Source organism: Triticum aestivum, chromosome 7B (genome assembly GCF_018294505.1).
Source record: "Triticum aestivum cultivar Chinese Spring chromosome 7B, IWGSC CS RefSeq v2.1, whole genome shotgun sequence".
Lineage (NCBI taxonomy): Eukaryota > Viridiplantae > Streptophyta > Magnoliopsida > Poales > Poaceae > Triticum > Triticum aestivum.
In genome coordinates this window covers 46,339,480-46,362,228 of record NC_057813.1, presented here as the reverse complement: position 1 = coordinate 46,362,228, position 22,749 = coordinate 46,339,480, and the positions used below count along the sequence as shown (strand labels likewise).

At 43.4% G+C, this 22,749-nt stretch overlaps 2 protein-coding genes across 2 annotated transcripts; one reads left to right on the top strand and one right to left on the bottom strand.

Moving 5' to 3' along the window:
- Nucleotides 1–12,431: 12,431 nt before the first annotated feature.
- On the top strand, nucleotides 12,432–16,613 carry LOC123156447 (acyl-coenzyme A oxidase 2, peroxisomal). The gene is made up of 7 exons (XM_044574576.1): nucleotides 12,432–12,957; nucleotides 13,920–14,035; nucleotides 14,202–15,085; nucleotides 15,183–15,362; nucleotides 15,440–15,606; nucleotides 15,956–16,079; nucleotides 16,195–16,613. The coding sequence occupies exons 1-7, from the start codon at nucleotides 12,503–12,505 to the stop codon at nucleotides 16,363–16,365; spliced, it is 2,097 nt and encodes a 698-aa protein (XP_044430511.1). The 5' UTR covers nucleotides 12,432–12,502; the 3' UTR covers nucleotides 16,366–16,613.
- Nucleotides 16,614–16,677: 64 nt separating this feature from the next.
- LOC123156448 (thioredoxin domain-containing protein PLP3B) lies at nucleotides 16,678–18,954 on the bottom strand. The gene is made up of 8 exons (XM_044574577.1): nucleotides 18,740–18,954; nucleotides 18,092–18,166; nucleotides 17,935–17,982; nucleotides 17,709–17,851; nucleotides 17,531–17,603; nucleotides 17,389–17,450; nucleotides 17,142–17,239; nucleotides 16,678–17,058 (listed from the first exon to the last, which is right to left on the bottom strand). Exons 1-8 carry the CDS (start codon nucleotides 18,821–18,823, stop codon nucleotides 16,949–16,951), a joined length of 693 nt encoding a protein of 230 aa, XP_044430512.1. The 5' UTR covers nucleotides 18,824–18,954; the 3' UTR covers nucleotides 16,678–16,948.
- Nucleotides 18,955–22,749: the final 3,795 nt, after the last annotated feature.

Below are 22,749 nucleotides of genomic sequence, written 5' to 3'. Positions count from 1 at the left end.
GGCAGATCCCAGCATACACTCCTACCTCCCCCTCGGCCGTCGTCCAAAGTCCTAAGTCGCACGCACACCCCGCACGCGGAAGGATCACTACCTCTAGTATATATAAAGATGGTATGGTCTTGGAAGAAGGCATGGTGGAGAGAATAAGGATGCCATGGTGCCACGGATCAGTGAGGTGGTACAATCCAGACCATTGCTGGCTAGTGGGCATTCCTAGGCGTTTAATGACATGATCAGACCATACCGATCACCAATGGGTGGGCATCTGCCAACTCGGTGAAGATTGTTTTGCTTTGGTGTAGCTGGAGAAATGGTTACTTGTATTATAGTTGTATGTATGAAGAGTGTATGAAGTCTAACAACCATGGGGAAGATGGAAATCGGAAGAAAAAGAAACAAGTACTCGTTTACAATTCATTTGCTTGAAGCTACTTGCTGGACAGGTTGTCTCTCAGGTTAAATCAAATTAAATTATTATATACTAGTCTGCCCCTCATTGCCAACAGAAAATAAAGTGGTTTTCAAATATTTCATAAAATTTCGCATTGACAGCAAAGATGCGTACGGATTCTACAATGCTTCAACGAAAATGTACCCACTACTACCTTGCACATGAGTTTTGTGGAAACTAGCATTACTAAGATACCATATTTCCCAGCTCAAATGTAGACTCAGACGAACAACTGAAAACACAAAACTGCGCACTTGGAAATGGTTTTCAGTTGGGTACAGTACAAAATGAGACCAACCAGAACCAGAATAGGAGCATTTGCAAGTGCATGCTAAATAAGATCAGAGCAATTTTTGCGAATTGATATATGCTGGTGCGAATACACATGACACTCACCCAACATTCCCTCCTACATAGCAAGTCATAGCCACCAATCATCCATCAGGTTTCTACTCCCTCCGTCCAAAAAAAATATTAGATGTATTTAGACGTATTTTAATTCTAAATACATCCATATTTACTCTTTTTTCCTACATGTATTTTCCTCGGACAGAGGGAGTATTTACAATGCCACAGCCAGAACAATACGAGTGCGGCAGTAGTAGTAGTCCAGTGGCAGCGGTTTTACTTAAAGCTCAGAGTCATAGGCTCTGATCATCCCCTCTGGACATCATCGAAGACTCGGAAGGACTTGATAACCGTCACCTTCTCGTCCAAATTGTGTGTCTGCTTCTTCAGCTTATCTCCATGTATGATTTTTAATAAGTTGGTTGCTCGCTTCATTGTTTCGGAGAACGGAGTCTTGGTCATTTTGTCCATGAGGCATGGTTCGCATGTGTCAAATGATTCATAATCAAGAGACTCTAAAAGTTCATCAGTATAGAGCTTCTTCATGCGCTTGACACCAATGTGACCAAGGCGGCAGTGCCACAAGTATGTGGGACTATCGTTATCAACTTTACATCTTTTGATATTCACACTATAAATATGTGTAACATCACATTCGAGATTCATTAAGAATAAACCATTGACCATCGGGGCATCACCATAAAACATATCTCTCATATAAATAGAACAACTATTATTCTCGGATTTAAATGAGTAGCCATCTCGAATTAAACGAGATCCTGATACAATGTTCATGCTCAAAGCTGGTACTAAATAACAATTATTGAGGTTTAAAACTAATCCCGTAGGTAAATGTAGAGGTAGCGTGCCGACAGCGATCACATCGACCTTGGAACCATTCCCGACGCGCATCATCACCTCGTCCTTCGTCAGTCTCCGCTTATTCCACAGCTCCTGCTTTGAGTTACAAATATGAGCAACGGCACCGGTATCAAATACCCAGGAGCTACTACAAGTGCTGGTAAGGTACACATCAATAACATGTGTATCACATATACCTTTGGTTTTGCCGGCCTTCTTGTCCGCTAAGTACTTGGGGCAGTTCCGCTTCGAGTGACCACTTCCGTTGCAATAAAAGCACTCAGTCTCAGGCTTGGGTCCATTGTTTGACTTTTTCTTGGCAACTGGCTTACCGGGCGCGGCAACTCCCTTGTCGTCCTTCTTGAAGTTCTTCTTACCCTTGCCTTTCTTGAACTTAGTGGTTTTATTCACCATCAACATTTTATGTTCCTTTTTGATCTCTACCTCTGCCGATTTCAGCATTGAATATACCTTAGGAATGGTCTTTTCCATCCCCTACATATTGAAGTTCATCACAAAGCTCTTGTAGCTCGGTGGAAGCGACTGAAGGATTCTGTCAATGATCGCATCATCCGAGAGATTAACTCCCAGCTGAGTCAAGCGGTTGTGCAACACATACATCTTGAGTATGTGCTCACTGACAGAACTATTTTCCTCCATCTTACAGCTAAAGAACTTGTCGGAGACTTCATATCTCTCGACCTAGGCATGAGCTTGGAAAACCATTTTCAGCTCCTCGAACATCTCATATACTCCGTGTTGCTCAAAACGCTTTTGGAGCCCTGGTTCTAAGCTATAAAGCATGCCGCACTGAACGAGGGAATAATCATCAGCACGAGACTGCCAAGCATTCATAACGTCTTGGTTCTCTGGGATTGGTGCTTCACCTAGCAGCGCTTCTAGGACATAATCTTTCTTGGTAGCTATGAGGATGATCCTCAGGTTCCGGACCCAGTCCGTATAGTTGCTGCCATCATCTTTCAGCTTGGTTTTCTCTAGGAACGCGTTGAAGTTGAGGGTAACGTGGGCCATTTGATCTACAAGACATATTGTAAAGATTTTAGACTAAGTTCATGATAATTAAGTTCATCTAATCAAATTATTCAATGAACTCCCACTCAGATTAGACATCCCTCTAGTCATCTAAGTGAAACATGATCCGAGTCAACTAGGCCGTGTCCGATCATCACGTGAGACGGACTAGTCGACATCGGTGAACATCTCCATATTGATCGTATCTTCTATACGACTCATGCTCGACCTTTCGGTCCTCCGTGTTCCGAGGCCATGTCTGTACATGCTAGGCTCGTCAAGTCAACCTAAGTGTATTGCGTGTGTAAATCTGGCTTACACCCGTTGTATTCGAACGTTAGGATCTATCACACCCGATCATCATGTGGTGCTTCGAAACAATGAACCTTCGCAACGGTGCACAGTTAGGGGGAACACTTTCTTGAAATTATTATGAGGGATCGTCTTATTTACTACCGTCATTCTAAGTAAACAAGATGAAAAACATGATAAACATCACATGCAATCAAATAGTGACATGATATGGCCAATATCATATAGCTCCTTTGATCTCGATCTTCGGGGCTCCATGATGATCTTCGTCACCGGCATGACACCATGATCTCCATCATCGTGTCTCCATGAAGTTGCTCGCCAACTATTACTTCTACTACTATGGCTAACGCGTTTAGCAATAAAGTAAAGTAATTTACATGGCGTTTCTCAATGACACGCAGGTCATACAAAAAATAAAGACAACTCCTATGGCTCCTGCCGGTTGTCATACTCATCGACATGCAAGTCGTGATTCCTATTACAAGAACATGATCTCATACATCACATATATATCATTCATCACAACTTTTGGCCATATCACATCACAAAACACATGCTGCTAAAACAAGTAAGACGTCCTCTAATTGTTGTTGCATGTTTTTATGTGGCTGCTATAGGATTCTAGCAAGAACTTTTCTTACCTACGTGAAAGCCACAACGTGATATGCCAACTTCTATTTACCCTTCATAAGGACCCTTTTCGTCGAATCCGCTCCAACTAAAGTGGGAGAGACAGACACCCACTAGCCACCTTATGCAACTAGTGCATGTCAATCGGTGGAACCTGTTTCACGTAAGCGTACGTGTAAGGTCGGTCCGGGCCGCTTCATCCCATGATGCCGCCAAAGCAAAATAAGACTAGTAGTGGCAAGAAAGTTGACAACATCTACGCCCACAACAAATTGTGTTCTACTCGTGCAAAGAGAACTACGCATAGACCTAGCTCATGATTCCACTATTGGGGAACGTTGCAGAAAATAAAAAAAATCTACGCTTTCACCAAGATCAATCTATGAGTTCATCTAGCAACGAGAGAAAGGAGTGCATCTACATACCCTTGTAGATCGCGAGCGGAAGCGTTCAAAAGAATGGGGTTGAGTGAGTCGTACTCGTCGTGATCCAAATCACCAATGATCCTATTGCCGAACGGACAACACCTCCGCGTTCAACACACGTACGGTTGAGGAAGACGTCTCCTCCTTTTTGATCCAGCAAGGGGGAGGAGAGGTTGACGGAGATCCATCAGCACGACGGTGTGGTGGTGGATGCAGCAGTGATCTCGGCAGGGCTTCGCCGAGCTTCTGCGAGAGGGAGAGGTGTGGCAATGGGAGAGGGAGGCGCCAAGAGCATGGGTGCGGCTGCCCTCCCTCCCCCCTCTTTATATAGGCCCCCTAGGGGGCGCCGGCCCTAGGAGATGGGATCTCCAAGGGGGGGGCGGCGGCCAGGGGGGAAACTTGCCCCCCAAGCCAGGTGGAGGCGCCCCCACCCCTAGGGTTTCCGACCCTAGGCGCGGGAGGGCCAAGGGGGGAAACTTGCCCCCCAAGAACTCGCACTTCAGCCCATGGGGCCCTCCGAGATAGGTGGCCCCACCTGGTGGACCCCCGGGACCCTTCTGATGGTCCCGGTACAATACCGGTGACCCCCGAAACTTTCCCGATGACCGAAACCTGACTTCCTATATATAATTCTTCACCTTCGGACCATTCCGAAACTCCTCGTGACGTCCGGGATCTCATCCGGGACTCCGAACAACTTTCGGGTTACTGCATACTAATATCTCTTCAACCCTAGCGTCATCGAACCTTAAGTGTGTAGACCCTACGGGTTCGGGAGACATGCAGACATGACCGAGACGCCTCTCCGGTCAATAACCAACAGCGGGATCTGGATACCCATGTTGGCTCCCACATGCTCCTCGATGATCTCATCGGATGAACCACGATGTCGAGGATTCAATCAACCCCGTATACAATTCCCTTTGTCAATCGGTACGTTACTTGCCCGAGACTCGATCATCAGTATCCCAATACCTCATTTAATCTCGTTACCGGCAAGTCACTTTACTCGTACCGTAATGCATGATCCTGTGACCAGACAATTGGTCACATTGAGCTCATTATGATGATGCATTATCGAGTGGGCCCAGAGATACCTCTCTGTCATACGGAGTGACAAATCCCATTCTCGATTCGTGCCAACCCAACAGACACTTTCGGAGATACCCGTAGTGCACCTTTATAGTCATCCAGTTACTTTGTGACGTTTGGCACACCCAAAGCACTCCTACGGTATCCGGGAGTTGCACAACCTCATGGTCTAAGAAAATGATACTTGACATTTGGAAAAGCTCTAGCTAAACGAACTACACGGTCTTTGAGCTATGCCTAGGATTGGGTCTTGTCCATCACATCATTCTCCTAATGATGTGATCCCGTTATCAACGACATCCAATGTCCATAGTCAGGAAATCATGACTATCTGTTGATCAACGAGCTAGTCAACTAGAGGCTTACTAGGGACATGTTGTGGTCTATGTATTCACACGTGTATTACGATTTCCGGATAACACAGTTATAGCATGAACAACAAACAATTATCATGAACAAAGAAATATAATAATAACCATTTTATTATTGCCTCTAGGGCATATTTCCAACACCTCTAGTATATATAGAGATGGTATGGTCTTGGAAGAAGGCATGGTGGAGAGAACAAGGATGCCATGGTGCCACGGATCAGTGAGGTGGCACAATCCAGACCATTGCTGGCTAGTGGGCATCCCTAGGCGTTTAATGACATGATCAGACCATACCGATCACCAATGGGTGGGCATCTGCCAACTCGGTGAAGATTGTTTTGCTTTGGTGTAGCTGGGAAATAGTTACTTGTATTATAGTTGTATGTATGAAGAGTGTATGAAGTCTAACAACCATGGGGAAGATGGAAATCGGAAGAAAAAGAAACAAGTACTCGTTTACAATTCGTTTGCTTGAAGCTACGTGCTGGACCGGTTGTCTCTCAGGTTAAATCAAATTAAATTATTATATACTAGTCTGCCCCTCATTGCCAACCGAAAATAAAGTGGTTTTCAAATATTTCATAAAATTTCGCATTGACAGCAAAGATGCGTACGGATTCTACAATGCTTCAACGAAAATGTACCCACTACTACCTTGCACATGAGTTTTGTGGAAACTAGCATTACTAAGATTCCATATTTCCCAGCTCAAATGTAGACTCAGACAAACAACTGAAAACACAAAACTGCGCACTTGGAAATGGTTTGCAGTTGGGTATAGTACAAAATGAGACCAACCAGAACCAGAATAGGAGCATTTGCAAGTGCATGCTAAATAAGATCAGAGCAATTTTTGCGAATTGATATATGCTAAATAAGCTTTGCACCTCATTTCTTACCAAAAAAAACTAGTTTCAGTCACTATTTCATTTTCACTTCATTTTGCGCGTTTTCAGTGTGCAAGTGTCGGTTTCAGTATGCTAATTTCAGTTTCAGTTTCAGTTTGGACGCACTTTGCACGATTCAATTTCAGTATTTGACCCACTCGCATTCACGCACCTACTTGCATTCGCCACACCCTGCCCACTCGCAGTCACCACTCTCCTGGCTCTCTTCGTTTTTGCCGCTCGCGAATGGCGATGGACGCAAGCCTGCGATGGAAGGGGAGTTGTGCACCGACGTTGATGTGAACCTGGCGGAAACAAAGGAGATTTGCTCACGGTTTCTAAGTGTGGGCAGCACGCGGGGTGGTTCTGCGCGCGGGTTGCAACGAAGGAAGGGAATGGTCGGATGTTTGGCGACCACCCGACGATTCCAGTCCAGATTTTTGTCTAGGCGATGCGAGGCAAATGGAGTCTTGGCATCCCTGGCGGCGAGCTGGTTGACACATCATAGACGTATCTATAACTTTTGCCTTTTCATTCTAAAATTATATCATTATTGCATAAGTTTGGCACCTACTTTTATTTTTATTTTTATTTTATTAAGGGTCTGTTTGGCAACGGACCACTCCCGCGACTCCGATCCGCTCAGCACTGGAAATGAGGAGCGACATAATGGCTGTTCCGCAAAGATGAACTGCGCGCCGCTCCGCTCCACCACTTCAGCTCCACGGGGTTGGGAGCCGGAGTGTTTCCGAACAGGCCCTAAATCTATTAATTCAGCGCTCAATTGTTGTTTGTTTTTTCTTTTTGATATTTTTTAAAAAAAAAACAGAAAATCACTTTTGGAATTTATAGACGAGATGAAGCCGGTGGCACATGAGTCGGTAGAGGACCATGCGGCCCCACTACATGGCCAGGGCACGCGTGGGACCCACAGTGGGACTCCACAACCTCTTTCTTCCACTGCCTTATATATTCCCAGAACCCCTAAAAATAAGTATAAAGATTTTTTTTTCCATCACACACCTCTCTAGTTTGCCACCATCCAAGTTGAAGTCCTTTTTTGGTGCTCTGTTGTAGGAGAGAATATCACATAAAAACCAACATTTGGCGGAAACCAGACGGAAATGATTTGAATTATAAAAAAAATAAAAAAAATGGATGTTAAAAGGGTGATGTTTATTGCCATGTGAAAAATGAAGTTCAAACTCATTACATGATGCCAGCTATGAAAGAAAAACAAAATCAGCATTGAATTATTGAATTTGTTTCTTCTGTAGCTCGCATTTCGTAATGTGTTTCAACATGAAATTTCACATGGCAATAAAACATCACCTTTTTAATGTCCCGTGTTTCTTTTTTAGATTTGTTCAAAACTTACAAACATGTATTTCATGAAGTTTTCTTTGAGTGTTAGGTTTTTATGTGATATTCTCACCTACGTGTAAGCCTTGGACGGAGCCCTTTAATACTAACTCGCTTCATCTGAATCACATGTGACATGTATGTAGACATGTTTCAGTGTGTTTATTATTCACTTATTTCAATCCGTGCATAGTCTATATTGAATTATTCGAAATACCTTGTATTTTTGTGAACTGAGGAGTAAAAGCTATCGTTCTAACGAGGTACGCACGAATCCACCGCACGACCTGCCTGTATAGCTGACACGTCGGTTCTGGAAGCAATGGCCGTATCCACGTAACAAAAAACAACGCATTGGCCGTATCCACTTAACAAAAAACAAATCATGGCCGTATCGGCGACCTCACCTGTCAGTTGCAATGCGCCAGCACGAGGATGCTTGCACGTGAGGGCAACCAACCTTATCTCCACATCACCGTCACGTCGCTTACACGTCAACGCATATCTCCTCCTCGGTTCCTTGCCTCGGCGGCCTCGCCGTCCCAACTCCCAAAAGTCCCCGGCCACAGCGTAACAATCACGTTCCGCCCCCTACACAACCAGAAAATATACAATCTCTCATCACAACAGCTACAAAAAAATTCCATAACAAAAGTACATACACGAGATGATGGACGGGGGAGTCATCACATCACCACCGTCACATGACACTATTTTTTTCGACCAAGGGTGAATTTGATTTACTCAAAATGACACTATTGGTTGAAAATATGGATGTTGCCATGGTTCACAATAATCTCATAGCACATTCGACATTCATTGCAACTTAGCGATGACCGCAATTCAGCCTGACAACTACGACCGGTGACGGCAACCAAATGTCGGATCCGCACGTGAACACATGGCTCCTCGTGTGAGCCAAATATATTGTTACTCTTTGTAGATGGGCGACTTCATTTTTTGAGAGATAAAAATGGATCCTCGCAAAAAAGTTACAACTAAAATAGAGTATGTCGTGGATGAGAACCATGACATTGTTTACGAGATCATCTATTTCTAAAGAAAGACTACAAGAGTGCTTGAAATGAAATGATGGATCCCATAATTACGTAAAATTGTGAATTGCACACGTTAAAAATAATATGCGAATGGATAGTTTTACTTCTAATCCACCAGCTATTGAACCGCAGATTTGACGCCGTGCGTCTTGTTGCAATTAATTATTCTTCATGTGGGAAACAATGTTCCTATTAGCAGTGCCAGAGCTTGACAGAAAACATTGATGGGACTAAAAATACAAATGAGCAATCAAAAGTATAGGTCAATTACACCAATGGTGCCACAACTTGACGCGAAAAGTCAGTTTAGTGCTAAAACTTGCGGCATACATTGGATTGGTGCTATAACTTGGCTTTGACGTGCATATACGGTGCAAATCACGTTTCTATACGAACACGGTGCTGATTAGGCATGCTGATGTGCGCGACTGGACAACGTGTGTCTGCTATTTGAGCAAGAAAAACCATTGGTATATTTTTTTTCTCATGAAAAAGCACCTGGTAGCGACCCATATTTTTCTCGCAGATGGGGGCTATTGTGCAAAAATTGTCATCCAGGTATTCGATCACCTGACCTGAGGTATGCAGTACCGCCGGCCAAACAAATACATCCAGCATCATTACTTGTGATTAACTCATACAAAAAGCATACAAACGTTCTAGGACTGGAGTCCCAGCGACCCAGTTTACACTGTTATTTTTGTAAAAAAAATTACATATAAATAGTAACCACGCGTTAAAGTTTTCACTGTTATTTTTAAATTTATTTATTTTGCCGTCAAAAAAAATAAATTTAAAAATAACAGTGAAAACTTTCATATACTAATATTTTTTAAGTCATGAACATTCTAAACTTCTATTAGCATTTATTGAAATAAAATATATATTTTATAAATTCCTAAAAAAAGTAACGTTGTTGGGGGTGTGGTGGCCACTCACACATGGTGGCATGTGCCACATATCACTGCTTCTAATCCCAGCCAACTATTTTTACATTATATGAATATATGTTTTTAAAGCATGACACTTTTATATACTACGTTAATATTTTGTTAAAACTTTGAATATTTTAAAACTTATTTAAGATTTTATGAAAATATATAGTAAAATAAAAAACTTTCTTAAAGCATGAACACTTTTATACATAACATGATTTCTTTTTAATAGTGAACATTTTTAAACTCTTATAAACACTTACTTTAAGCACGAAACTTTTGTAGTATATTACATAAATATTTGGATGAAACTGTGAACACTTTTAAACTTATATAAGAATTTACCGAATATATGTTCTTATTCAATATGCAAATTATTACATAAACAATTTTGTACTTCATAATTTGATATATGGATAAATACTAAATCCATACACGATTGTTTTATACATATATATTATTTATAACGCACTATTATATTTGACATATATTCTATAAATTTCTGAAAAGAGAAGTGCAAAATGAGATGTAGGGACTGCAACCTAGTTAGTAGCAGTCAAAAAATATACAACAGCAGCATCCAGTTATAATAAATGTGGCTGATTGTCAGGTGGTTATACTTGCGCTGCTGCTAGCTACAGGTCAGTTGTTTGAGCCCCTCACGTACCAATTTTTCATTTATTTGTGGGAGGCTGACAAGTGGACCCTTGCAGCCATGGCATAGTATTTTTTCGTGAGAACAATATTTCGAGGTTTATTTTTTGCAAAAAAGCAGGCCACATGCCCACTTTGCCGCCAGTCGTTGACAGCAGGCCCCGTGCCACATTGGCGTGCCTAATCAGCATCTTGTTCGTATAGAAACGTGATTTGCACTGTATATGTACGTCAAAGCCAAGTTATGGCACCAGTTCAATGTATGCCGCAAGTTTTAGCACTAAATTGATTTTTCATGCCAAGTTGTGGCACCGATGGTGTAATTGACTCTTTAAGTATCTTTCTAGAGTGAGGGGTGGGGGAGTGATGGCTCACTTTGATCGTAAGGAACCTCCACCATCACCCTTTGGTAAGTTCAGACAAAAATCAGCGACTCAATAGGCCTCCTCAAATCGTCCCTATATGTCCGGATAGTTCAAACCACCCTAGGCCTAGTCCAAATGTGAGACCTTGTCCGGGCATGTCCATCAGGTCGGACTAGACATTTTTTGGCCCAATCGAGACCCCACAAAATCCCCTCCACCCCATCCATAGGCAAACCTTAAGCCTAGCTCACTCTCACTCTCCTCTCTGTACTCTCCTCTACAGTCCCATCCCCTCCACATACCCTAGCCGTCCTCGTTGCCATGTCTAGGTCTGGATCAAAGACAATGGTATCAAGTGGGACCTCCTCCCGATGGAGGATGACGAGGAGCTCGTCGGGCGGATTGGCCTCTGTTGGTCCTTGGTCGAGACGTGGAATGCCCTACCTGTGCGGATCCAGCAACCATGAGTCTTCTCTGCTGGCTCGGCGTGGGTCTAGCAGCGGCGGTCCGTCCAACTCACTCTATCGCGGATTCAACGGCAGTGCTACCGACTCATAGTGTCGCATGTCCAGCAACAGTAGACCGTCCCCGCCATCCCGGCGGTGGCTATTGACCCGCCGCCCTCCCTCGTCGCTCTCATCTACTTTGTCCGCGGCTCAAGCGGATGCAACAGCGGCGACTATTGTGAGTCTGCAGTGCGGGCAACCCAACTCAGAGCTAGCGGCATCACATCACTTTCTGCTTCAATGCGGGTGTTGTTCGATTCCAACATGGACCCCAGTCATTGACCACCAAAGAATTGGTGCCTGCCGCCGTAGCCGCAAGAACGCCAAGATGCTCCTAAAGAGCTCTCCTACCACTATGAAGAAGGGAAAGGGAAAATGAAGATCAATTGAATTCATTTTGAATGTAGTATGTCATAGTGGTATAAACTATGTGTTGTGTGCTATGTCCTTTTGTTGTCGAACTATGTATTATTTTGTCCTATGCATGAACTATGTTAAATGTGCTATGACCTATGTCATTTGTTTTCATCGATGTTGCATGGCTTGCATGCATTTGAGGAGGGGGTAAAGGGGGTCACCCTTGTTGGGTCGGACAAATGATGCTCTTAATTAGGCAGATATGTACCATGCCTACCAAAACGTCATATGAGCCAGTTCTTTTGAGCGGTTCTCCCAGAAACGCCCCCTCCCCAGCTTCTCCTAGAATCGCCACAACATATTTTTTTTACAATCCTATATAGTTAAGATCTAATTAGCTAGGATTGTAAAAACATATGGAGTGACGATTCTGAGAGAAGCTGGGGAGGGGGGGAGATTCTGGTAGAATCCCCCAAAAGAACTGGCGTGATTTTGTCAATCTTAAGTCCATAACTATAATCTTTGTTATATATCATGTGAGTATGTGTGCCTATATTATACTCGGTGTTTACATGGTAAAAGACATGTGTAAACTCATAAGATGGTGTGCATTTTACGTTACACAACCGTTTTATATTTAAAAACATGTGAACACGTGGATTCGAGATGCAAAATTAATAATACCACATATTTACAGGGGCCGACCTGAAAGATGAGCCTCCCGTTGGACTCCATTAAAGCAAACGTCCTAACGTAACGGCACCGACTAACTTCGCCTTCGCTTTCCCACCCACACCCCCGCCCCGGCCCGCGCGCGCACGCTTCGTCCAACGCCTCACCGCCCGACGTCGCCATGGCCACCACGTCCCGCTCCGTCCGCCACGGCTCCGACGACGAGGACCCGACGCCGGCGATGCGCCGCCTCCGGCGCCTCTCCCTCCACCTCCTGCAGCCCGCTCCCGAGGGGGGCGGCTCTCTGGTCCCCGCCGCGTGCGCGGGGAAGCGGCGGGCGGGGGGCCTGGACGCGGACGCGGCCGCGCTCACGGCGTACCTCCGGGGGCGGCACCGGAAGATGCAGGCGCGGGTGTACGAGTTCTACGTCGCGCGGCCGGAGCTCCAGACCCCCGTGGAGCTGCCCATGGCCGCCCACCGCGACCTCTGCTTCCGGCAGATGGCGGCGCTCGTGCGGGAGGCCGGGGTGCGGCCGCTCAGCCTCATGGCCGCCGACCCCGCCGAGTACTTCGCCGTCATGGAGGCCGTCGGCGGGGTCGACATCTCCCTCGCCATCAAGGTCGGCGTACAGTACAGGTTGGTTCACCTTTTAAAAAAAAATTATACCGCGTTAATTTACTGGTAATTCAGTGATTCCCTCACAAAATAAACTGGTAAAGAACACAGCTCAATTCTTAATTGCTTCCATATGTTTCATATATATATGGGGATTGTTAGTTGGTAGTCAACGAGAGGGCTTACATAATTGCTTGATGAGTACGTGTGGGATAGAGTGTACGACTTTCCCTTGCTTGATGTGATGCTACGAGGGGAACTGCGAACTATATCCATGGATCAATTGGTAATTTGACTGTCGGTGTCATCAGTAACTAAAATCGTTTTGTTTTACTCTTTTGAATGTGAATAACACAACACGCCTCATCATACTGACCACGGCCGTACTGATTATCGCATTCACAAGGATTCTGGCATGTTAGCATGGTTAATGTGATTTGTGAGTGTGGGGCTTGGATCTGTTGGTAGTAACTGCAACCTAATTCATGTACGGCTAGATTGCAATTGCACTCCTTATTGAGGCAAGTACTTATGATTTATGAGTGACAGTGACTCTGAAAACAGAGGCAAGTACTTTTCGCTGCAACAGTGTGGGCCTGATTGATTGTTGTGATGAAAGAAGCGGCATTAGCTCTTGATTACTATGGTTGGCTGCTACACAACTTCTATTATGGTTAGTTTAGGATTCATTTGATTGCCCAAAGCTACATGGATGCTTGCGTGCACAACTTCTATTGTGAAATGTCAAGCGTTTTATGTCCACATTTTTCGTAGTCACGATTTATTTTGGGTTTTGGGATTATTTAGGGTGTACATGCATGTGGAGTTTGGTTGGTGGTTCATTTCATACAACCTCAAACACTGCACCTTTTATGAGTCTGGAATTTCCCCTTTTCTTTTAGTAAGATGGGAGTTTGGCTGGGGTAGTTTTCCTTGTCTGCCCATTGTTATATATCCACTAACTTGCCTGCTTGTTAACGCAGTCTTTGGGGGGGTTCTGTAGTAAATTTGGGAACCAAGAAGCACAAAGAAAAGTACTTCGACAAAATCGACAATTTGGAGTATCCAGGCTGTTTTGCTATGACAGAACTGCATCATGGTTAGATTATCTATTTAATTGTTTCACCAGTATTTCTGATTTCCTGTTTGGTACTTTGATTAATTTGCAGTTTAACTCTCTATTCCGACTTGTACCCACCACCTAAAACGCTGTTTACAATAGTTTGAAAAGATTATTTTCATTTCTGTTTGTTGCTTTTCGACAGGATCCAATGTTCAAGCCCTACAGACCACTGCTACATTTGATCCAGTTACTGACGAGTTCATTATTGATACCCCAAATGATGGAGCCATTAAGTGGTGGATTGGCAATGCAGCTCTTCATGGAAAATTCGCCACTGTTTTTGCGAGGTTAATTCTACCGCTTCAGGGGAAAGGAGGGGAACCTGCTGACATGGGAATTCATGCATTTATTGTCCCGATTCGGGACCTTGAAACCCATGCTGTTCTCCCTGGAATTGAGATCAATGATTGTGGGCACAAGATAGGCCTAAATGGTGTAGATAATGGTGCCCTGAGGTTCTGTTCAGTTAGGATACCCCGTGACAACCTTCTGAACCGATTCGGTGATGTGGCGCGAGATGGAAAATACACAAGCAGCCTCCCCACGATTAATAGAAGATTTGCCGCAACCCTTGGTGAGCTTGTTGGGGGCCGAGTTGGGCTTGCATATAGTTCTGTGGGAGTACTCAAAGTTGCAGTAACCATTGCTGTTAGATATGCTTTACTGCGTCAACAGTTTGGTCCACCTAAGGAGCCTGAAATCAGTGTGCTGGATTACCAGTCTCACCAGCACAAACTAATGCCTATGCTGGCATCAGCGTATGCATTTCATTTTGCCAGAGCGTATCTGGTAGATATGTACTCGGAAATGAAGAAAACCAATGACGAGGATGTTACCGCTGATGTCCATGTACTTTCGTCTGGGTTGAAATCCTACATAACTTCATACACGGCAAAATCTATCAGCATATGCCGAGAATCGTGTGGTGGCCATGGGTATGCTGCTGTAAATCGTTTTGGTGGTCTGCGGAATGACCATGATATATTTCAAACATTCGAAGGAGACAACACAGTTCTGCTGCAGCAGGTACCAATCAGAATCCTCTACAAAGCTCATTACGATATTCGATGGGCATGGCTCAAATATTGTACAGTACCTCTTATCACGATGCTATATATTGTAGGTTGCTGGAGATCTCCTGAAGCAATATCAGCAAAAATTCAAGGGAGGAACACTCTCGGTCACCTGGAACTACTTGAGAGACTCGATGAACACCTACTTGTCCCAGCCTAATCCTGTTACTGCTCGGTGGGAAGGGGAAGATCATCTCAGGGATCCTAAATTTCAGCTGGATGCATTCAGAGTGAGTTCTGTCTTCGTAATAACATCAGTTGCTATTGGATAGAAGTCCTGTACTGATTGCTTAAACTCTCTTCTCAGTACCGAACATCTAGACTCCTGCATAGTGTTGCTGCTCGACTCCAGAAGCACATGAAGACACTCGGAGGTTTTGGTGCATGGAACAGATGCTTAAACCATCTGCTCACACTGGCAGAGTCACACATTGAGTCTGTCATCCTCGCAAGGTTTATAGAAGCAGTGAAGAGGTATAGTTTTTGTGCCATTACTTGTCCTCAGTTACATTCTTCTTACCATCATTGCTTACTAGTAGCTAGTTAGCTCCACACACTATTTAGTTTAGAAGTAAAGATTTTGTAGCATAGTTACTAGGAAGATTTGTTTGGTTGAGACTTGCTATCGGTGAAAGCACAGAAGAATCCTCCCATCTCCCTGACTGCATTTTCCAACCCGTCGATCATGATTATTTGTGCTTGAGTTGTAGAATTAAAGTTGAACTACCAAAGCATACTCACCATTGAGATGTTGTGCGTAACCCTTTTCACTTTATCCAGTGAAGTTAAAGCGACGACAATGACTTGTGATTTGTCTATGCAGTTGCCCTGACGAAAAAACACGCGAAGTACTGAAGCTGGTATGCGACCTTTATGCGCTTGAAAGGATCTGGAAAGACATCGGGACATATCGGAATGTAGACTATGTCGCGCCAAACAAAGCCAAGGTTTGCATCTGCTTCTCAACCCCATGGCACACAATTGCAGTTTCAGTTCTTAGCTTCAGACCAGAACCAGAACCAGAACCAGGACCTGATGCTATGCTCCTCTGTATGCTTGCAGGCTATCCATAAACTGGTAGACTACCTCAGTTACCAGGTGAGGCTTGTGGCTCGAGAACTTGTCGACGCCTTCGATGTCCCAGATCAAATCATCCGCGCCCCAATCGGCATGCAATCGGAGGCCTACGCTCAGTATACACAAGGTGTCGGCTTCTACAGACAACCAACATAGACCTACCATTCTACTTCAAGCTCACCGTTAGGCAAGAAGCTATATATAGACAAACTTATATCATATACCCAACATAGTAAGTCAAAATAAGTGTATGATAAGATTTATATAAAAAAAGGTGTATAATAAGATGAGTAATAGACATCAGATGTGTATAAGTGATAATATTGTGAATAAATTTTGTCAGACTTTGTTTTGGCAGCATTGCTGTGAATAAAGCTCATACGTGAGAAATTCTGTAGCTACAATCTGATGAATTATCTCTCTTCAGTCACGTGACAAGGCTTGATGTGATGAGGGAAATACCAGAGATGAATAAGGAAGCTGAAATGCCTAACACTGAAGCATAATTGCAGCACTAATACTTAGTCATACATATGTATTGTACTCTGATAGCTGATGAACTATAACCCAGATCATGTAAAACTGGAGCTATTGACAGACCACTGATACATCCAGCCTCCAGTTCTCTTTTTAGGTACAATACGGCACACATAAATCATAAAGAACTCTCGAGAACTAGAGTACAAAAGAGACAAACTTATAATGTTACAAAAGACAGGATCATATCACTTCCATCTCTTCAATCTGAATCCGAACCATAAGCAGTGGAAGATCTAACCCTCCTATCCTTTGACATGTCAGTCTCATCATCTTCTTCATCATCGTCTTTCTTCTTTTCCTCAATTATACCTATATTTGCAGGGTGTTAACATATTTGTTATTTCAAATAGTGAAGGAATGCTGTATGGAGAAGTTAACAGTGCTATCTCTACCTTTCCTCTTCAGTACATTTTCCAAAGCCCTGGTTGAAAAATCATCTTTACTTCCAAGGTCATCAAAACCAACCAACCGATCAACAGCAATACCCTTCCTAAAATACAAGAGTACCGCAAAAACACTAAATTAGAATGACCCATTAAATTTGACATGATGACATATAGGAATAAAGAGTACAAAAGTTAGAAGGCTCATTATCTAATGATGGAATAGGTAGAATTCATGAACAATTTGTGGACTTACTTGAACAATATAACACATGGCAACGTTTTGATTGCTAGTTTTGCCACAAAGAAGGGAGCATTCTGCAGTAGTTATCAACAAATAAGCATCCATCGATGTAGTAAAAGCACAAGTAACTTAAAACTAACAGAGATATACGAACTTCGGCATCAAGCTTGACGAATTTAGTTCCTAAATAGACCGGTGCGAGTGCCTTCAAATGCTTATCCATGATCCTACCAAAGATTTACATCATCATCAAGTGTGAGACGCAGATCAGCACCTTACTAAATCATCAGGGGCAAGAGGCATTATACACGTAAAAAGGACTTATGGCTTACTTGCAGCGGTAAAATTCACGATGGTAGAAATGGCAGATGACCTTGTCACCACGAGTGACCTCTCCTAAGAAGTCCCCTTCAGTTATTTCCCTGTATTCACCATGACCTTGCCTCTTTAGCACCTCACGCTTCTCGACCTCTCTCTGTTGCATAGATAAAAATGGGGTAGTTAATGCATGATATGGCACTTATACAAGCTTCTCAAGTGTGAGACGCAGATCAGTACCTTAAGAGCAGCAAGCCGTTCAGCATGCAATTTCTCAAGCTCTGGGTCCTACAAAGCAGTTCCACATTATAATGGTAGCGCGACAAATACAAGTTTTTGGTGCTTTACATTAAAGATAAACGCAAGACGGTAAGAGATGGTGTAAAGTTTAACTCACATCCAGTAACTCATCAAGATCGACTTCATCATGGATCGCAGGTGCTGCTTGAGCCTTCTCTTTAGCTATAACTTCCTAACATGGTGTCTGTGTCAGTACCGCAAAAGGAAAAATCATGATGAAACAAAGAGTAGTGTTATTCTTGCTCCGCCAGTAGATTTGGTAAATTTGCACAGGTTCAGAGCCATCTAAGATAGAGGCCACCAGCTTACAGCATGTTGGAATTCATGGAAAGTAACTACATTTGGGAATCAAAAGTACTAGCCCTTTATCCTCATTATGCAAAGAAACAGAAAACATTACTGCATGGTTCCCAAGCATTATACTGCAGATGTAACCATTTTGCTAGATTCCCGGAGCAGGGCTGTCCAGTTCCACACGAGCTAACATGAACCACTCGCCGAATCTTAGGCACTTAGCAGCGCCCGTCGTTTGATTCCGAAGGCCAAGAAATGCAAGCACACGAAGGAACTTGTCCCAAGATCCAAGGGGGCACCGCACCAGGCACGGCTCGGGCGTCGCTGGATCCTCGGCCGCTCCGGCGACCCGATCGCCGGATCAGACGAGAGGTGGGGTAACGGCGACGCGCAAGGCGTGGAATCTCAGATTGGGGAGAGGTAGAGAGCGTCGGGGGCGAGCGAGAGTCACCTTCTTGTAGTCGCGGGCGGCGGCGGCCAGGACGTTGCCGAAGGCCAGGCCTTGGAGCTTCGACTTCACCTCGTCCGGATCCATCTCTCCTGCTCGCGCGGGTCCGCCGCTTCGGCTCGAGCTCGCCGGAGATTTGCTCCGGTTCGGTGCAGGTGGCGATTGCGGTGTTGTGTTTTTCCTTTCTGAGTACTAGTAAGCATCATCTATTTCGAATCTTATTCTCTTTTAATGAGTTTATTTTTACCAAGCCATTTAAGAAATCGGAATTCTGTCAATTACAATGACAAAAGAGAATAATTTATTAAAATACAAAATGAACTGAAAAATGTGGCTTATACTCTAGTAAGGGACATCATCGACCATACTGATGCACAAGCAAAGTTCATCTATTAAATCATCATTTGTTGGATTGACAGACGATGAAAGGAGAAATTGTTGCAAGAAGAGCTTAATTTCTGATGACATGCTCGATGTTTTGAGATTATTAGGGAGTCCATTCAGAACATACAATCTGTGGGATCTATGTTGTTTCCGTCATCTTGCATCTCATGGTTTCTTATGTTACCATCATTCAATTCCGAGTTTAGTAAAATGGTAGCTAGTTATATAAATATTTTTAATAAATTTGTTTATCAACTTTTATAGATAGTTATATAAAAAGCCTTTAAAATCATCAAATCATAAATCGGACACAGCGGGCAAAATAGACTGCATCCTCTTAAAAGTTTTTCTTTGTTTGGACAATGCCACACTCTACTCAGTTACTCACTCACAATCTCTCTGACCACTTTCGTACTCCCCACCGCCCCCTCAGATTTGTCTGGTCACTTCCCCACCGCCCATCACAATTCTCTCCCGTTCCCCATCCTACCATGGTCGTCAGCTTCCTCTCTCCACCGCCGGCTCTCCCAGGTCAGGCCGCCACTCCCCTTCGTCCCCACTGCCGGCGCGAGGTCCGCAGCCCCTGCTCTTCCCCCTCTTCATGTTGAATCTGGTCGCGGAAGTGGCCGAGGAGGCCCTCGAGCTCGGCATGCTCGCGCGAGCAATCCAACGGTAGGCGCCGTCAGAGGCGGACGCGGATGCACGGGACTCGCACGCCCCTGCTCTACCCTGCTCCCTCTTTGAGTCTGGTCGCCGAAGTGCTCGAGGAGGCGCTAGAGCTCGGCATGCTCGCTGGCGAAGCCGGCCCCTTCTCTCCTCCTGATGCGAGGGAGGTCCCCCATCGCCCCCACGGACAAGGCACGGATGGAGGCGTACCAGAAAGTGCAGGAGTTCGACTTGTCCAGCAGCGCTGATTGGAAGACGACCGCCAAGCACAAGGAGAGTTTGGGTGAGCATTAAGCAGTTAACTAATTTCTAGGGGTCATGAGCCCGGACAGTCGTTGTTCGAGGAAAGCTGAAGCGAATAGCACATCTCGTTGCAAATTTATCACCATACACCAGTATGATTGATATATGATATGGGATGGGATAGGAATAGACACTGCTTGAATGTTAAAATTTATATGTAATTCTTTTTTTGTCACCGATGTTTCACTGGTATAATCTATCAGTTGAGTTTGAGATGGAACCCTGTTCGTGGAGCACACAGATCATGGAAAAATTATGGTGCGTTTTGTTCTATTTTATTTGCCTAAGAACCATACCCTTCTGCCAGGAATTACCCACTAATTCTGTGAGAATCCTGCTCCACTAATTCCAAGCCATGAGAGGATTTTCCTTTTTCATACTGAGATAGCAATAGCAGTTGACTTAAATCTTAGATATGGGACTCTTATTTTGTTCACGTTCAACAAATCATGTCTGGACTGAAGCCAGGAAAGTTCCCTGTGTGTTCTAATAATAAGGTCATGGGAATACAAATGGCATATTTTGTCAGGATGAGAAGGCGAGTCTAAGATCAATATCTGCTTGGGGGCCATGGCGTGTTCTGTGTGGCATTGCCCTCGCCGCCGCCGCCGCCCGGGGCGCCGTGTCTCATGCGTCGCTACCTGACATCCACTCTAGGAGCTGGGCTTGGCGGCCAATGGGGCCAAGAAGGTCCTATATCGGAGGTCCCTGCTTGCGAACTCGCAGTTAGTTTGCATGATACAGTTAGTAGAAGTTGTTCCTTAAGTAGAGTGCGATTAATCACGTATGGCCATTAATACAATCAGATCGTTGGGGCATGCATAAATATACTTGAATTTTAAATTAGCATGTCAAGAGGTTTAGTTAGTGTCGCTCCCTACTGTAATTATAGCTGGATATGTCGTTCCTGTACTTAAAACTTATCAATCAGATGTACAGAAATTTGGTAGATAAGCTGACGTTTGAAGGGGCAGTAAACATTAAACATTTCAGATGGTGATTGGGAATATCTGATATGTCCTGATTGTGTGTTTCCTGTTGTAGATAAATCTGCTTGCAAGGCTCTCGATGATGTATTCACTTTCAACAATTGCACCAGGGTGTGGTCAGTTGGAGAAGACATTACTATGATTGTTTTTTCAGGTGATGAATTGTAACCTTATATCCTTTATTACTTGAAATCCAAAATCATTGGAAACAGTCCGTAATTACTTTGGAGAGAATCCTTTATTATTTTCTGTCTTGTTCATGTTCAGCATAGGATGTATATCATTAAAACCATCATGGTATATTATTGTTCATGTTCAGCATAGTATGTGCTTTGTCATATGTTAGACAATTGCTGCCTATATGTTATTAGTATATAGACTGGAAATATTTTTCTAGATTGAAACTGCACGTCTAGATCGAAAATAAGCTATTTATGGTATGGTTACCCAAATATAACAGCTACAGTACGTCAGTACTGAATCTCGTCCTGAGATCAATCAGCAAAAGTTCATAATTGCTGATATATTAGACGGACTGCTATTTCATAGAACTGAAAAGAATACGTGTCCACTGTTCTCCCAAAGTTTCTCTTTGGCCAAGATAAATTGATATGTCTAAAGTTCCAAGTGAGATATGAAATAAATGCACATGAACAAATCTAGGGGTGTAGTGTTCTTATGGTATTTTTAGCTGGGGGTGCTTTTTTTCATGGCTAGGTATAAACTGAAATTTGTGCACTTAAAATCCAGAATCTGCTCATTCTATTCAAAACATAGTCTATTTGAACATTGATTTAGATAGAGGCATGAAGCGCACCATTTAGATAGAGAATGCGTAAATGAGGGCTAAATACATATATGTCAAGTTGAAAAATCCGAAACCAAATTAAAACTGTAGCACAACCAACTAAAAGAAAGCTCGCTGGAGTCAGGCTCGAGCTCAATCCATGAGGCATGCTAGAATATGAACACAAAGAGCACTACTATATATATCAGCTCCATGAGCATTTGTTGTAAAAAAACGCATAAGAAGCCTACTTCGAAAGCTAGCAAGACCAGCATTATAAGAATCAAATTAATATAGTAATCAGAATTAATTATATAAGAATAGTCTAATATGTTGTCCAAAATCATAGGATATAAGAGTTCACCGTTGTGTTCATCACTTTCATAGTTTCTACTTCTCACCATATCATCATTCAATTCTGAGTCCACTAAAATGGTAGATAATTTTGTTGTAAAGTGTGTCCTATGCTCCTACCAAATACATAGTAGTAATCAGAATTACCCAAAATATAGTAATCAGAATTAATTATAAAAGAATAGTCTAATATGCTTTTGCCAAGTATTAATTAGAATTAGTCCACAAAGAACAATGGTGGGGATTCCGAGTGAAATATACATGCTCCAAATAGTCAAATGAAACATTCCTATCCAGAAGTTTAACATCCATAAACACCAATATAATCCACCTACGTGATTACAAATTGATTAGACATTTTAATTTGATGAAAAGAAAGATAAATAAACATGAATAATTAAATAGCTTTATGGTGTTTCAGCTGAAACACAAACATGGTGAGCAGCCTGACCGAAACTAACACACTCACTATAGAACCGCCCAATCCCATTCACGTCCCCTCCATCGCTAGCAAGCTTGCTGCCACAATC

Bases quoted from the DNA above. Each gene is read 5' to 3' on its own strand.
- LOC123156447 (XM_044574576.1), top strand. From the start codon at position 12,503: ATGGCCACCACGTCCCGCTCCGTCCGCCACGGCTCCGACGACGAGGAC. The intron at 14,036-14,201 runs GTTAGATTATCT...GCTTTTCGACAG, and splicing joins TATGACAGAACTGCATCATG to GATCCAATGTTCAAGCCCTA. The intron at 16,080-16,194 runs GTTTGCATCTGC...GTATGCTTGCAG, and splicing joins TCGCGCCAAACAAAGCCAAG to GCTATCCATAAACTGGTAGA.
- LOC123156448 (XM_044574577.1), bottom strand. From the start codon at position 18,823: ATGGATCCGGACGAGGTGAAGTCGAAGCTCCAAGGCCTGGCCTTCGGC. The intron at 18,167-18,739 runs GTGACTCTCGCT...ACACCATGTTAG, and splicing joins CCGCCCGCGACTACAAGAAG to GAAGTTATAGCTAAAGAGAA. The intron at 17,451-17,530 runs GTTCGTATATCT...TAACTACTGCAG, and splicing joins TCGTCAAGCTTGATGCCGAA to AATGCTCCCTTCTTTGTGGC.